Raw genomic sequence first — 14,945 nt, 5'->3', positions numbered from 1 at the left:
TCTCCCTCATGAGAGAACATAAAGGCTTTGTTCCTGAAAGTCATTTGAAATCTCTCTGGGAGCTTGAGTGTTGGGTGAAGCTCTTCCTCCATCCTCATGTATTATCGGACTTCTGCCTAGGATGTATTATTATCTTCTGATCTCCAGGCAGCAAAGCATTAAAGGGCAATGGTCTGTGACCTAAGGATGCCTTTTCCTCCATTTCAGGTGTTCTACAAGAACATCAGCCCAAGTTGGAGCATCTCCTCGTCTCTTTGGTACTTGGAGAGCTAGCCAACTGCAAAGAGAGGCCCATTGGACTTGCAAACTTTATATGCCCCAGTACAGGGGAATGCCAGGGCCAAAAAGGGGGAGTAGGTGGGTAGGGGAGTGGGGGGGGTGGGTAAGGGGGACTTTTGGTATAGCATTGGAAATGTAAATGAGCTAAATACCTAATAAAAAATGGAAAAAAAAGAAAGTCAGAATCACACCAAACTTCCTCAGCCTGTGACCAAATTTTCAAACAAACAAACAAACAAACAAACAAACACTTTGAGCCATGCAAAGTGACACATCCCGGCACTGGAGAGGCAGAGACAGATTGATCTCTGTGAGTTTGAGGCCAGCCTGATTTACATATAGAGTTCCAGGTCAGGCAAAAGCTACAGAGTGAGACCCAGTCTCATAAACAAACAAACAAACAAACAAACAAGCAACATTTGAACAAATTTGGACTACAAATCTGCTTTCACAATTAAGCATTCTAAATGAAGCCACTGCATTAGCATTTTGAAACATAAATTGCTCAAAATGCAGAACAGTGCCCATGGCTATGCACTGCACTTAATTTCTTCCCCTATTTGACTAGAATTTACTTGTCTCTTTATAATTGGAATGTTTTTTAAACATAATTTCACCATTATGAATATCATCCTAATGATGAACATACCTGATATATATTCAGAACAGAGTTGCATTGCTAAAACAATAACATTATCTTTCAGTTTTAGCTGATAGAAAACACAGAGAGAAAAGGGACATATAAATATAAAATATTTCTAGACAAATGATATCTCAGTTTCAGATCTAGTTACTAATGCATATAAGCATTAGGCTGAAAGAAAAATTACAAGGACTTGTCATTGAATAACTGCTTTTTATGCTTGTTTATATGCCTGGACACTCAGTGCTAAGCAATTACCTTGCCTGTGAGGTTTCATTACTTAGCTACAATTCGGGAATTTTAATCTGCTCTCTTTTCCCTCTGCTTTTGGAAAGCTGCCTCCAAAAGGGCCCTTGGTTTGCAATGGAAGAGAAGAAAAGGCAAATATCGCATACTTCTCCTTTCTGCTTGATCCTGAATTTCAGATCTGCAGAGAGCCATAGCATGTACTGAATCTCCTCTCCTGTGAAGTTCTTCAAGGTGAGGAGGTCACGGCCTTTCAGCTGTACTTGACTTTGGACTGGCTTCCCACACCTACAAAAGAAAGGGGAAGTAAGAAGAGGACAGTAGGTATAAAACAAGAACAATGCTGTGGGGTAGTCCATTGGCCTAGTCTTGGAATCAAACAAAGCAAACCACATAGTGCAGCATGTCTCTTTGCAAAGCATTAATAAAACTAGTATAGTCCTGGTTTCCATTTTATATATGCAATGACTTTTAAGTTTGAGAGGAAAAAAAAAGGCTTTGTGGAAAGAATTCGAATTCTGACACACTTGTATAGCTGGCTGGACAACTTTGCCACTGACTAAATCATGCAGCCTTAAGCTTGTTACCCAACCTCTCTGTGTAGCTGTTTCTCATCAACAAAAAGAGTATAGTAGTTTTATAGTGTCATTGTGAAAATATACTTATTTACATCATGTGAACCAGTGCTCAGCATAATATGCATTATGTAGAGCTTACGTACTGTTTTTGAAATCGGTGCAAGCAAGCATTATAATGCACAGCAGAAAAGTGTGTCATTTACCCCTATTCCTGTCATATCTCTTTGTGAAGACTTGTATGCCTTTTGTCAGTGGGTGAAAATACAGCCAGCCCTGTAGATTTTCTAGTGTCATGCAGAAAGATGTTTTAAAGTTCTATGGTTATTTTTTTGTATCCCAAGAATGAGAGTAAAATAATAAACAGTAATAATGTAACGATGGTAGTGATTTCTTAAGCTTGGCAAATTCGTTGCAAGTTGACACCTTTTGCCTTCAGCTCATATCTGATTCCTACTGATCTCCTTTATTGGGGGAAGACAATCCAGGACCTGTTGGCTCTGTTTCCTTTACTTCAGTTCCTCAAAGTGAGGTCAATTCGAGAGCAAATCTAACTGTTTTCTAGTTGTTTTAGTATTGGTGTAGGTGTTTGAGGGTCTGTTTATGTTGTATGGGAATCCTTTAGAGAGACTCTCCCAGAACAGTTTTTGATGGAGATAAAACCATTTCCCAGGATACTAAAGATTTATCTTTATCTAGCCTCCACCACCCCAGTAAGGTCTTTTCCCCTATCCAGGACATCACTTGCCATGGTCAGAAACAATGCCATGATACCAGTTCTTTTTCTTTTTCTTTTTCTTTTTCCACACTGGCCCATGAGAAATGTTCATAATGCTTCACCTGACAAGAGTAAGGTCCATCATGCAAACTTTATACGCCCCAGTACAGGGGAACGCCAGGGCCAAAAAGTGGGAATGGGTGGATAGGGGAGTGGGGGGGGGTATGGGGGACTTTTGGGATAGCATTGGAAATGTAATTGAGGAAAATACGTAATAAAAAAATTCAAAATAAAAAAAAGAGTAAGGTCCATTCTATTAAAGAATTAATTTGCATTTAAAACAGTAAACTAGTTAGCACCTATTATTTTATTCTTCCTGCCTAACTTATTACCCTTTGACTAACATCTCTCACTCTTCCATCTCATCTTAATAATCACTGTTCTACTCTCCGTTTCTAAGTTCAAGATCACATTTCATATGCAAGTCAGATGTTTCTCCTGTTCACGGCTTATTTCACTTACTATGTAGTATTCTAGGTTAATCTGTGTTGTTCCAAAGACAAGAATTTCCTCATTTCAGTGTGTGTATATGTGTGTATATGTTGCACATCTCAATCAATCCATCTGTTGATGTACACTTAGGTTATTTCTTATCCTGCGTTTGGTGACTAATGTCTGTCAAGATGACTGTATTCACACACACACACACACACACACACATACACACACACACACACACATATACATACATATATATAAACCTCCCTGTTAATCGTCACCCCTTGGCTTGGTTTCTGTAACCCATTTTATAATATGTAAGTGATAATGTATATATTATTTAACTGATTCTTATTTTTTTTTATAAAACTGATTCTTGTCTATCTGCTTTGCAAGTCTGTTTTGGGGATTCTGACTCCTAGCTTGAATCACTGAGAGCAATGTCAGTACTGGCTTGGCCTGGGTACAAACCAAGACAGGAATAGAATTTCTTAGCATTCTGTCACATTTGTAATACCTGTTACTTGAGGTAATCACTGTATGAAATGTATGAAATGAGCAGCTTTTATTAAATTGTTCCCAGTGTCATGGTGTTATCTATATTTAATAGTAACTGATGCGTATCACACTAGGGGAGGTGAATACTAATTAGAAAGACTGAGAAACCATAGGAAAATTGATTTAGCATATCTATTAAACATTAAATTTTACAAGGATCATACTAACTGCTACAAAATGATCATACTTGAATTCAATCATACAAAACTAATTTGGGTATATTCCATTGAGATTTATGTAAACATTTTTGCAATATGACATGGTCATAGGTATGAAAATCACAAATTCACTCAAGTTGTTAATTCTCCTTCATAATCTATGATAACTTGGACAAATTTCACTAAATAACTGTCTAGCAGAGTTGACTTGTTTGTCTAAGTTCAATAAGTGAGTATATGTTTTATTCAGATCACATGACAGGATTGAGAGTTTGTGGGGGAGTTGGCTAATGATTTGGCTGTACTAATGAGATACAAATGATGTATTTCACTACATATAGAAAGAAATTCATCTTTTCAATTTTTGTGTGGAACAAAATTTTAGAGATGTAAGACTGTCTTCAACTTTAAGAAATACATGAATAATACAAATAATACACTCTACAGAAGAGAATTTCTTTAAAGCAGCCATCTTCAAAGTTTTAGGTAACTTTCAGTGTGGAGCGAGAGAGATGACTGAGTGGTTATTAGTGTTCAGTGTTTTTGTAGAGGACTCAGGGTTGGTTCCCAGTATACATACGATAGCTCATATTGCCTGTAACTCCAGTTCCAGGGAATCTGATGTTCTGACCTCTACAAGCTTCTGAATGTGTGTGGTATACACTCAGGCACCACAAGAACACCAAGCTACACAACCATAACATCTATACAGAGGACCTAGGTCAGATCCATCCAGGCTCTCTGATCTCTGTGAGCCCACTTGAGTCCTGTCAGTTGTCTGTGGGTTACGTTCTTGCAGTGTCCCTGAACTCTCTGGCTCCTCTAATCCTTCCTTCTTTACCTCTGCAGGACTCCAAGAGCCCTGCCTCTGCAGGACTCTGATGACCAGGTCGTGGGACTCAGCACCTGCTCCCGTCAGTTGCTGAATAAAGTCTCTCTGATGATGATTTGTATTGGGTTCCAGTCCCAGTTCACTCTGCAGGCTGGACAAGGTGTGGGTCAGAGGTTTTGTGGCTGGGTTGGTGTCCAACCAAGTATAGAAAAATTAAAATGTAAAAATATTATTAATTATCATTATTATTTGTTTATTAATATTATTTTATATTGTTATAAAAATGCAACCATTGTTACTTTAAGAGAGACAGTCTTTTTCCAAGCTACCAAAATAATTAGTATATAGGAAGTTTTCAATTTTTAATTTTTAAATGAATATGTCTTGGTTGTTCTACAATTATTTCTGCTTAAATATTATGCTTGGTATTGAAATATATTGTTGAGGCCTTGTTTAGTTACAGAGGATGGCCAGTTTGGTTCTGATAATACTAATTAATGGTCACATTAAGAAACACTTGGCATATATATGCACTGGTGCTGTTGAAAAGTCTTTGACTAATTGTGCATTTCCAAGGTCAACTGCAGCTTTCATATGGGGCTCTCAAGGAGCTAAAGGGAACCGCAACCCTATAGGTGCAACAACATTATGAACTAACCAGTACCCCCAGAGCTCTTGTCTCTAGCTGCATATGTATCAAAAGATGGCCTAGTCGGCCATCACTGCAAAGAGAGGCCCATTGGACTTGCAAACTTTATATGCCCCAGTACAGGGGAACGCCAGGGCCAAAAAGGGGGAGTGGGTGGGTAGGGGAGTGGGGGGGTGGGTATGGGGGACTTTTGGTTTGGCATTGGAAATGTAAATGAGCTAAATACCTAATAAAAATGGAAAAAAATAAGTGTTCTAAATCTGTCTTTGAATAGAGGTGTGGCAGCTTAATCTTCGCCACTTCATAGTTGGGGGAGTTTTGAAAATACATTTTCTCCTGGAATATAATCTAAACAATGTATGACTGCAGGTGATAAACTCTTTGGACTCCATGTGTTATGATAACACATTACCATTATATGGCTTGAGACTTCCTCCAACATTATTTTAAAGGGAGAAATATTAGGTTGGAAAACTCTACTCCCTGTGTTTCAGGAAATATAGGAAATATCACTATAGCTGCTAGATTCACATTCATCAACAACAGGAAAACTAAGTCATGGGCTCATTTTAAGGCCTTCATTTTGGCCTGGTGTTCAAACTCAGGATTCTAGTTATTTTTGGAATCCACAAAAGCTGGGTTTTTTAACCTGTATCCTTAAAGGATTCACTACCCTTGCTCTTCCTACCATCCTCTGAAGGATTCTCCAACCTCTGCCCATTCACAGAAGTTACAGTTGCACTAAAACAGACAACAACAAAGCCGTAGAGCGGGGCGGGGCTGCAGTGGTGGCTCAGCTGGATGGGCGTCCAGAAGAAACAGATTCAATCCCAAACATCTATAACCCCAGTTTCAGGGCATCTGGCACCCTCTTCTAGCCTCTGGGAGCATCATCATCATCATAACAATAATAATATATAATATAACCATAGATCTTTGAATTGTATTGTTCTGGTTGAGTTTCACAAAATGAAAAGGATAGTTTGTTTTCAACGACCTTAAATTTTTATGACAACCCTCCCCCGCAAAAAAAAAAAAAAAACCTTGAGTACCAATGCCTTTTAGTGACTTAAAACGTCTAACTTCTAGATCTTATTACTCCTTTTTAAATAAGAAAGAGAGAGAGAGAGAGAGAGAGAGAGAAAGGAAGAAAGAAAGAAAGAGAGAGAGAGAAAGAAAGGAAGGAAGGAAGGAAGGAAGGAAGGAAGGAAGGAAGGAAGGAAGGAAGGAAGGTTGTAGGTCCTCCAGCTCTTCCTCATATTTGTTCTTGTATATGTCAAAAGTCAAAAGCTCATGTTAAGGCTTGGGGTCAGTGTCCTGCCACTGAGATTCATTGTAAGATGCTGATATTGATATTTCTCCACGGACAGAAGATTTGAGTACAAAGGTACAAGGGCAGATAAACAACATGTTTGACTATCTTTTGGTCAAAACCTTTAATGTTTAATTTATATACAACAGAAACTATTAATTCTTCCCATGGAGTGTGAGGGACAGCAGATTCTCTCTACAACACATGCTAGATTCTCAACAGCAGCAGTTGATAATGTTGCCCTGACTCATTGCCCAAATAATGTACTAGAAACAACCAGGAGCTAATACACTTTCCCCACTGAAGGCTCCTTGTGTTGTTGTTTGGCTTTGTTTTGCAGTAAGAAAATCTAGTCTCCACAAATGTTGAAGTGGAAAATATCATCTTAGTATTTACGACTCCTGCACCATACAGAATGTTCAGAACTTGTTTGTGTGCCATAACTAAAACATCATATTCATATTCTTCAGCCTCTCATAACCATGGTTACAGTCTCTGATTCCCCAAGCAGGGACTATCTCAGATGTGATGGGTATGTGAGATGATGTAGTACCTGTCCTTCTGTGGCTGGCTGATTTAACTCAGCGTTAGATTCTCTTAAGCTTTATAAGACATGAAAGGGCATTGTCTGCCTCATCATGGTAGTGTTAGCTTATAAATAACTGCTAAATCTGAAACAAGACAAAACTAACCTTAATAATTAGTAGAGAAATCACTATTATGCTGTAGTGTCTAAAAAAATCATTGCCAAAGCATTAAAAGCTCTCTTATTTTCCACTATAGATGTGTAGAGAATCCCAAAAGCACAACAGCAGATGTATCTTTGTGTGTGTGTGTGTGTGTGCGTGTGTGTGCAATGCTTTGTTTCTTCATAACATCTACCAAGAGTAGTTTACATTGTGTTTGGTTTTTTACCATTCATCTTTCAACACAGAGCAAGCCTCTTTTCTATTATTTGGTGAATTCTTATGTTCTTTACTAAGACCAGATTAACTTCTAATGGTTTGTCCTCTGCACATTCAAGGCTGTATATTGTCTCTCAGAACTCCCTTAACATCAAGTATGTAGTCAGGACCACTTCCTCATAGGCAAGTTTGCTCTTTCCTTTCAACTGTTTTCTGCATTTCTAGCGATGCATTATTCTTCACTGAGTTGCTCCAGCTGTATAATTAGTGTCTTTCACACAGAGGCTCAATCACCAATCCCACTGACAATTGTTTATTCTACAATTTCAAGTAGATTCAACTCAAGGACTTGTGAGGCGTGCAGAATAATTAATTATGGCCTAGGGTATTGCTAAAGCTGAACCCCACCCCTAGGACTCAGCTACTCTGTGACAGCATTTGTTCTACTGAGAACAATGAACGGGCATGTATTCAGAAATGAGAGTACTATAATTGTACATCCTACACATACCTCTTCAACTGCCTAGACCTAGGAAAAACTTACGGGAAAAACAGATGGGATCCATGTATGGCCATAGCACCAAGATGGCTGAATTTTAAGCATGGTAATAGCGGCCCACGTGCCCCTTCAAAAAAATAAGTTGCCATGGTTCTCTAGGCCAAAACGGGTAGATAAATAGACATGTTACATTTTAAGACACCAATATATGAGGGCTTGACTTATTGACTAGAAAAGAGATTAAATGTAGTCAACTGACAAAGAGAGTCCACTGTTTATGCCATTCAAATCCATTAGAGTACTCATTACGCTTCTTAATTCTATCCAGGAGGTGGGGCAGGAAATGTTAGCTTGGGAAAAAGGTGTTTTTCATAGATATCAAGAACCAACCAGGAAAATGTATCATTAGAAGGAAAGCAAACACAATGGCCTCAGTTTAACTCCTATCCTGTTTATTATCAACTCATAGAACTTGCCTTGGCTACAAAATGAAATTGCCACACCCTTTTCCTAAGCTCATAAAAATTACAGCAAACTACAAGAGCTCCACAACCAGGCCATATTAAGATACTCTGACACAAACCTCTTTTCTCCCAGTCCTTATTAAACATTGTCCTGTTTGGGGTAATAAAACCCCCATTCATATTAGCCAGTTAAAAATGCTGGCATAAAGTTACTAAGTTCCATTTCCAATCAGACCCAGCCTACTTTAGCTCATGGAAACCAAACCAAGGCACAAATCACTCTTTTTAAAAGGTAATTTACTTTATTTCTGTTTGTGTGGGTGGTGGAGAGGTATATGTGCTTGGAAGCGCAGCTGTCTGCTTGGACTAGGGGCCCTGGAGCCCCTGGAGCTGGAGTTACACAAGTTTGTAAACTGACAGATGTGGGTGCTAGGATCCAAAATCAAGACCTTCTCCAAGAGCAGTACAGGCTCTTAAGCATTGAGCCATTCTCCAGCCCCACACAAACCACTTTTTATTTTCCTCATGAAGTATTTACCTTGCTTGTACTAGGTTATATAAGGAAGAAACTAAAATTAAACAAGAACTCACCTCTCAAATCAGACCTGAGCTACCCTATTATTCCCTCTTTTGTAGAAATACATTTTATTTTATTTTCTCTTACTGAAATACTGGGGACCCCAGGGCTTTTCATATGCCAGAAAGCCCCCTACCAGTGAGTTACCTCTACAGGTACATACTATTACTCTTCTGTTAACATATAGCAGAGAGAATACAATCCTGGGGCCAATGAGAATCATGTACAGGTCTCCCATAAATGATATCAAGGTGATGTGTGTACTAATTACTTGTAGTTGGGATTTACTCAATATATCCATGAATTTAGAGATATTGTACCATGTAAATATATACAAATAGCATGTGCCAAATTCAAAGCAAAAATCAAGTAAGATTTAAAAGCCAATTTTCAGTCTAATTAGAGCCACAGCAAAACACAATTAGTTCCTTACATTACATCATGTGAGAAAATAAATGCAGAGGTTTCTTACTCCCAAATCACTAAATACTAAGACGCCAAGTGAAGAGTCACAGGTTAGTTTTACCTAAATATCTAATAAGTGGGAGAGCATGGGCTACTGGCACAGTAGAGCCTTTCATCACTACAGTCTGCATTCTCCACTTCTGAGAAGCTATTTAGGAGGTGGGGGAAGACTTGGATGTGATCTCTGGTATCATCATATTTCATTGGAAGAGAAACTGCATGATTTGAGTAAAATGTGTGCTGTTAGAAACTGACTTTTCCAGAGCAGGAAAAACTTGAGTGGTAAATGACCCCCCGGTGCCTACAGAGAATTGGCGATAAAGACTTTAGCATCTGCCAACCTTAAAGAGAGCCAATGGGTCTTCTGGCTAAAATACTGGTGCTTCTTTATGTTCCAGTATTGTGAAAGTTAGGGTGGATTTTTTTTATTTTGTTTCTACTTACATATTTTGGCTCTATCTACAAAAGGTATAAGACTTTCATAGCTTGGCCACCCTCATCAATTTGGAGGGAACAAAGGGCCAAAGTAGGAAAACTATTTTTTTTTAAACTGAATTGCAGTTCCAGCTTAGCCCAAACACAGTAATAAGCTATGACCTTGACAAGGTCATTTGCCAGCTCTGACCTCACATTCTTATCTGAAAAGCTGAACCAGGGAACTAAGCCAATGGTCCTTTATGCTTTTGTCTTCCGAAATGTCCATGAAGCTAATAGGCATGAGAATTTGCAATATCTACTTTAAATCCCTTTCATTTTCTTTAAAAGGCACATAGAAAGAAGTCAAGGGACTTTATTTTCACAAAACCCTTGAATGGATTCCATTGGTGTGAACAGAAATCCTCAAGTCCTTTTCCAATTTTACAAACTTTTTTTTTTACTAGCAGTTAAAATATTTTAAACAAAAATTATTTGAAACTTTCCCTATTGGTGCTATATACCATATGTACTAAAAATTATTGTTGATATCTCAGTATTATTTCTGGAACATTTTAGAACATCAATATGCCAAATTGTGGAAAGTCTTTGAGAACTGAAGAATGTAGATCAGGACTAGCTTTGTGTGAACCTATTATTAAAAGCCTCAAGACTTTTCTTAACTAAAACAAAAGAGTGCTGAAAATATATGGCTTCCAATATTTGAGTTAAATTAGTAAATGGTAGGTTGGGAAAAAATACACTGTTTGCCCAAAGAGATCCAGTATCTCCATTCCAGTCTTGTCCCATGCCTCGTATGGTTTTCTGAGGTCAGACTAGGAAAAACGTTTTAGGCATTTAAAATTTTTTTTGATATTAAAACGCAAAGATCATTCAGTCTTGTTTCTCTATGGGCAGTCTGTAATCATTTCACCTGAGTGTCCGTGTGTGGGGGTGGATGTGGGGGGGTGGGGAATGAAGGAAGTATAATGAGTTATGTGAGCCTTTATGGAGGTCTGGAATGAAATACCTGAAAACCAGTCACCTCCGGCTCCAATCTATAACCTCCACAGAATTGGCTGGCTTAGTTCAATATTCTCTGAAGAAATTTCTATTTGGAAGATGAAATTGAAGTGAACTTATAAATTGGTCTTCTCTGACAAAGAAAGAGATTTTTAGTGGTTTCTTTAAAAGCTATAAGTGGTTTTCCTAACAGGCAACAAATCACAGAACGCTATTATCCCAACCCAGCCAAGCTCCACAACCGCATGCCTGAGATGGCATGCCTGCCGATTCAGTTTTCACCATCCCTGACGTCTGATCTTATTGATTTTGTATAAAAAGAAAAAGAGGAGAAAGAAAATAATAGACTAAAACTGACTGATCCAAGTGTCTGTGTGGATGGCTTCGGCCTCACCTCAGCTGTTATTTTATTATGCACATTACGGTACAAAACTCTTCAATCTCAGCTCTTGTGGCAGTGCCAAATCCTAACCACACATTTCCTGTCCAGCTCTAATGGTAAATTTAGATGGTATGTTGTGTGGCAGGGATCCTCCAGTTTCCTCCAGAGATGGAAAAGAGAGAAAAGTCAAATTTGGGTGAAGCAAAAGTGTAACGGGGTTGACAAGGGGGCTTTTCTCTGTCATGAAGGAGCCTTGTCAAAGTCTGAGGGTCATGATGGAGACCAGCAGTTTGTAGAAAATCTATATGGCAGACAATATGCCTAAATAATGCAGTAGGGATGCCAAATACACACACTACATGAGAAGACCCTATGAAAACCATTGCAGTGTCTATTCATAGCTTCTGCATCATTGCAATGAAATTAAACAAGATAAACAATTTAAGAGAGAAAGTCATTTTCTTTAGACGTTCAGAAATTTCAGTTCATTCTTTTGGAAAAGATGTGGCAAACAAGAGTAGCTCGCATCATGGTGGCCAGAAAGCAGAGAGAACTGGCAAAGGTTCCCAATGAGTTAATTCCGACACGTCTCGAGCTGTGCTTTAGTAACAGCTGGTGCTCAACTCCCTCAAGTTAAAGAGATAAACCATTGAATTGTGTTAGCTTTAATGGGACAAATACTATTGAGTTTCTCAAAACTCTAGGTGGCTTTCATATTTTCAAAAACGCTAAATACAGATTTGGGCTAGCGAAGCTGGATTTTGCTCCAGATCCCATTTACATTTAGAAAAAGCTAACTAGGGTTTTTAGAAATGCAATCTGGCTAGCAGATATCAAGAAGAAAATATCAGTGCTGAGACTGGTACACACCAAGAATATTAGTACTGATCAAAGAGGGCAACTATTTGACAGAGGTTTTACTTATAAAATTTAATGTGCTATGATTACAAAAAATAAAATAGATTATATATATACATATATATATATATGCTAAAAGAGATATATGGCTAAGCTTTAAATTTGATTATTCACCATAGTATCTTCAATTTAGTGATTTTTCTGTGTTAAAAGCTATGGAGTAAATTGGAATGACCCTTTTATCTGATGCTACTCAGTGAGGTGGAATGCAAAACAGGGAGCACTCATCTGTTATTTTTCGGGTTTTGCACAAATCATCTCATTGATTATCACTGGAGTGTGACTTCATGTGGCTGGAGAAATGAAGTATCTTATGGCCTAGTTAGGCTTTCTATTGCTGTGATGAAACACCATGGCCAAAGCAACTTGGATAAGACAGGCTTTATTTGGATCATGCTTCCACATTGCTGTTCATCATTGAAAGAAGTCAGGACTGGAACTCAAACATTGCAGGAACCTGGAGGCAGGAACTGATATAAAGGCCAAGGAAGAGTGATACTTACTGGCTTGTTCCCAATGACTTGTTCAATCTGTTTTCTCACAATACCCAGAACAACAAGTCCAGGGATGGCACCACCCACAGTCCCCAGCAATCACTAATTAAGAAAATGCCCTACAGGCCTGCCTATAGCCCAATTTTCTGGAGACATTTTCTCAATTGAGACTCCCTCCTCTCAAGGACTCTACCTTGTATCACGTTGATATAAAACTATTCAGTGTGCCTTATCTACCATTGCATTTTAACATGATGTCTAGTGAATGAAACAAAATAGGAACTTGATAAATATTTGTTGAATATATGATTGAATCGCCCTATTTTATACCCTATCCATTGTGTAGGTGAAGAAACATTGCAGAAACGTTTAGTGACTTGCTCAAGGTCCCACAGCAAATCAGTAATGCTAAGCCGGGAGCCCAGGCCTGTAGATTCCAAAACCTCAGGGTGAGACTATACCTTAAGAATCATTTCTATAGTTTGTTAAAGCCTGAGTTGTGTTTTTTTTCCAGGTGATCTTTAAAGTTTATGTACACGATGTGGCTGGCACTAATGGATAGACCCTGTAGTCTCCCTGGGCTCTACTTATCCTACCTACAAAACAAGAAAATGCATGATTAGAGGACTTGAGTTCTTAGCTAAGTCTGATAACATGGGATTAATTTACAATATCATGAATAATACTATGCTTGCCTCTGAGAACTTTATACTCACCAAAGAAGGCACTGTTAAAGACTCCATCTAGGTCCAGTGAACTTAGGTCTAACAGGTAGTTGAGAGCAAGAAAGCTCAGGACCACCATCACAAACATATTTCTTAAAAGTGAGAAGCTTCCCTTAGTAATCCAGGGAGGTTATTTTACAGATCAGTTTCAGCCAGTACCTCATTTAGAATGTACACAGATGGAAGATGGCAAGAGTATTTAGTCTGTTGTACCTGCCTTGGTTAGCATGGTAAAATTCAACTACAGAATGAATGAGAGATGCAAACCTAGCTAGAATTAGAGACAGCTGCCTCATGCAAACTGTAAACTGTGGTGCTACACTTATTTTGCTGAAAGGGACATTCCCCTGCAGAACAGGATTCCAACTTTTACTCCTGACCAGATCCCAGTCTCTGTCACTTACCAAAAATGTCGAACCACAGAAGTGTGACCCTTTCTAAGAGCTGCATTGTTGAGCAGGATCCTCAAATTAGACAGCATCTTCTTTTTGCTAGAGTGAAGGAGGAATCTGTGGTCTAGAGAGCTCCACAGGCAGGCAGGCAGGCAGTGGGGGCCACTGGCAAGCTAAGAATGCTTTCAGTTGCAGAGAGGGAGCAAAGGTCTTAGCACCCTTCCACTACCTTATCAGATCAGCCTTGTTAGAGATAGAGTAGGGCAGGGTGCAGGGGCACTTGAACTTTAAGCCTAACTCCAGGGTTGTTTTTGAAAGAAAGAATCCTAACTCTTTCAGAGCCCAGCCTCTTCGTTTTTCATAATGTATTTATGCTGTCACTTGCTTGGATAAAAATCAGTTGACAAGTACCCATTGAGCATGTAATATATGCAAGGCACTGCCATGCTGGGGCTGCTGTGAAGGTACACTGAAATAACTCATTCAGAAAATGGAAATTGACAGTACAAAACCCCAGATGGAGCTATGACAGCCCTGTGTATTCCTGTTGATTTCACTTTCCTACTTAGCACTCCCATCCATTCCACACCAAGAAAAAAAATAATAATAAATAAATAAATAATGGGATGGATTCAAAGTTGGGTTTCCATGGCAGCAAGCTAGAGAGGTGTAGAGCTATAATAAAAAGATCTCAGTCCTGAGGCTCCCTTTTTGTCTAGCACATAATAGGTGTTTAGTAAGTCGGTAGGCACTTACTGATTCTGGTGTGAGTTTCCATTAAGTACCAGTGAATGCCCACCACCTCAGCAACTCCTCAGGTCACCAAGGGCCACAGTTTCACATTTGTTCATTTAGCCACAGCTTGAACTGGACTGGCTTTAAATTCTCATCTGTGTCAGACATCAGGGGAGACTAGAATTTCCAAAGAGGAAATGATCTCATCTTTGCAGAGCTTAAGATTTCAACAAGGGTGATCACATTTGTAAATAATATTCCTAGTCCAAGCCCATATGAAAGGTCCAGATAAGGATGTCCTGCATAACACAGAGGAGGGAAACCTTTAAGCCAAGAAGGGTGGAAGACAGGGGAGGAGGTAGAGAGGAGGCAGGTGCCTCCTCTTGTCAATTCATGTGTCTTAGCAAACCCTGATGAGTACTTGCTAGAAGTTGATAGAATACCACTAGTAACAGTCATTGGAAAGTCAGCTATGGCTGCTTTA

At 38.9% G+C, this 14,945-nt stretch overlaps 1 protein-coding gene across 2 annotated transcripts in view; it reads right to left on the bottom strand.

Annotated features, from left to right (window-relative positions):
* Otc (ornithine transcarbamylase) overlaps positions 1–14,022 on the bottom strand; it is a 68,795-nt gene extending 54,773 nt beyond the window's left edge. The window contains exons 1-2 of one of the 2 annotated variants that reach the window (XM_011247449.3): positions 13,739–14,022; positions 1,318–1,456 (exon numbers count right to left, since the gene is read on the bottom strand). In XM_011247449.3, coding sequence (XP_011245751.1) covers positions 1,318–1,456; positions 13,739–13,815 — 216 coding nt within the window. In that variant the 5' untranslated portion in view covers positions 13,816–14,022. The remainder of the gene's footprint in view (positions 1–1,317; positions 1,457–13,738) is intronic. The other variant, NM_008769.4, reaches the window with a different exon arrangement.
* Positions 14,023–14,945: the final 923 nt, after the last annotated feature.

Source organism: Mus musculus, chromosome X (genome assembly GCF_000001635.26).
Source record: "Mus musculus strain C57BL/6J chromosome X, GRCm38.p6 C57BL/6J".
NCBI classification, from domain to species: domain Eukaryota; kingdom Metazoa; phylum Chordata; class Mammalia; order Rodentia; family Muridae; genus Mus; species Mus musculus.
This window is presented reverse-complemented; position numbering and strand designations above follow the sequence as displayed.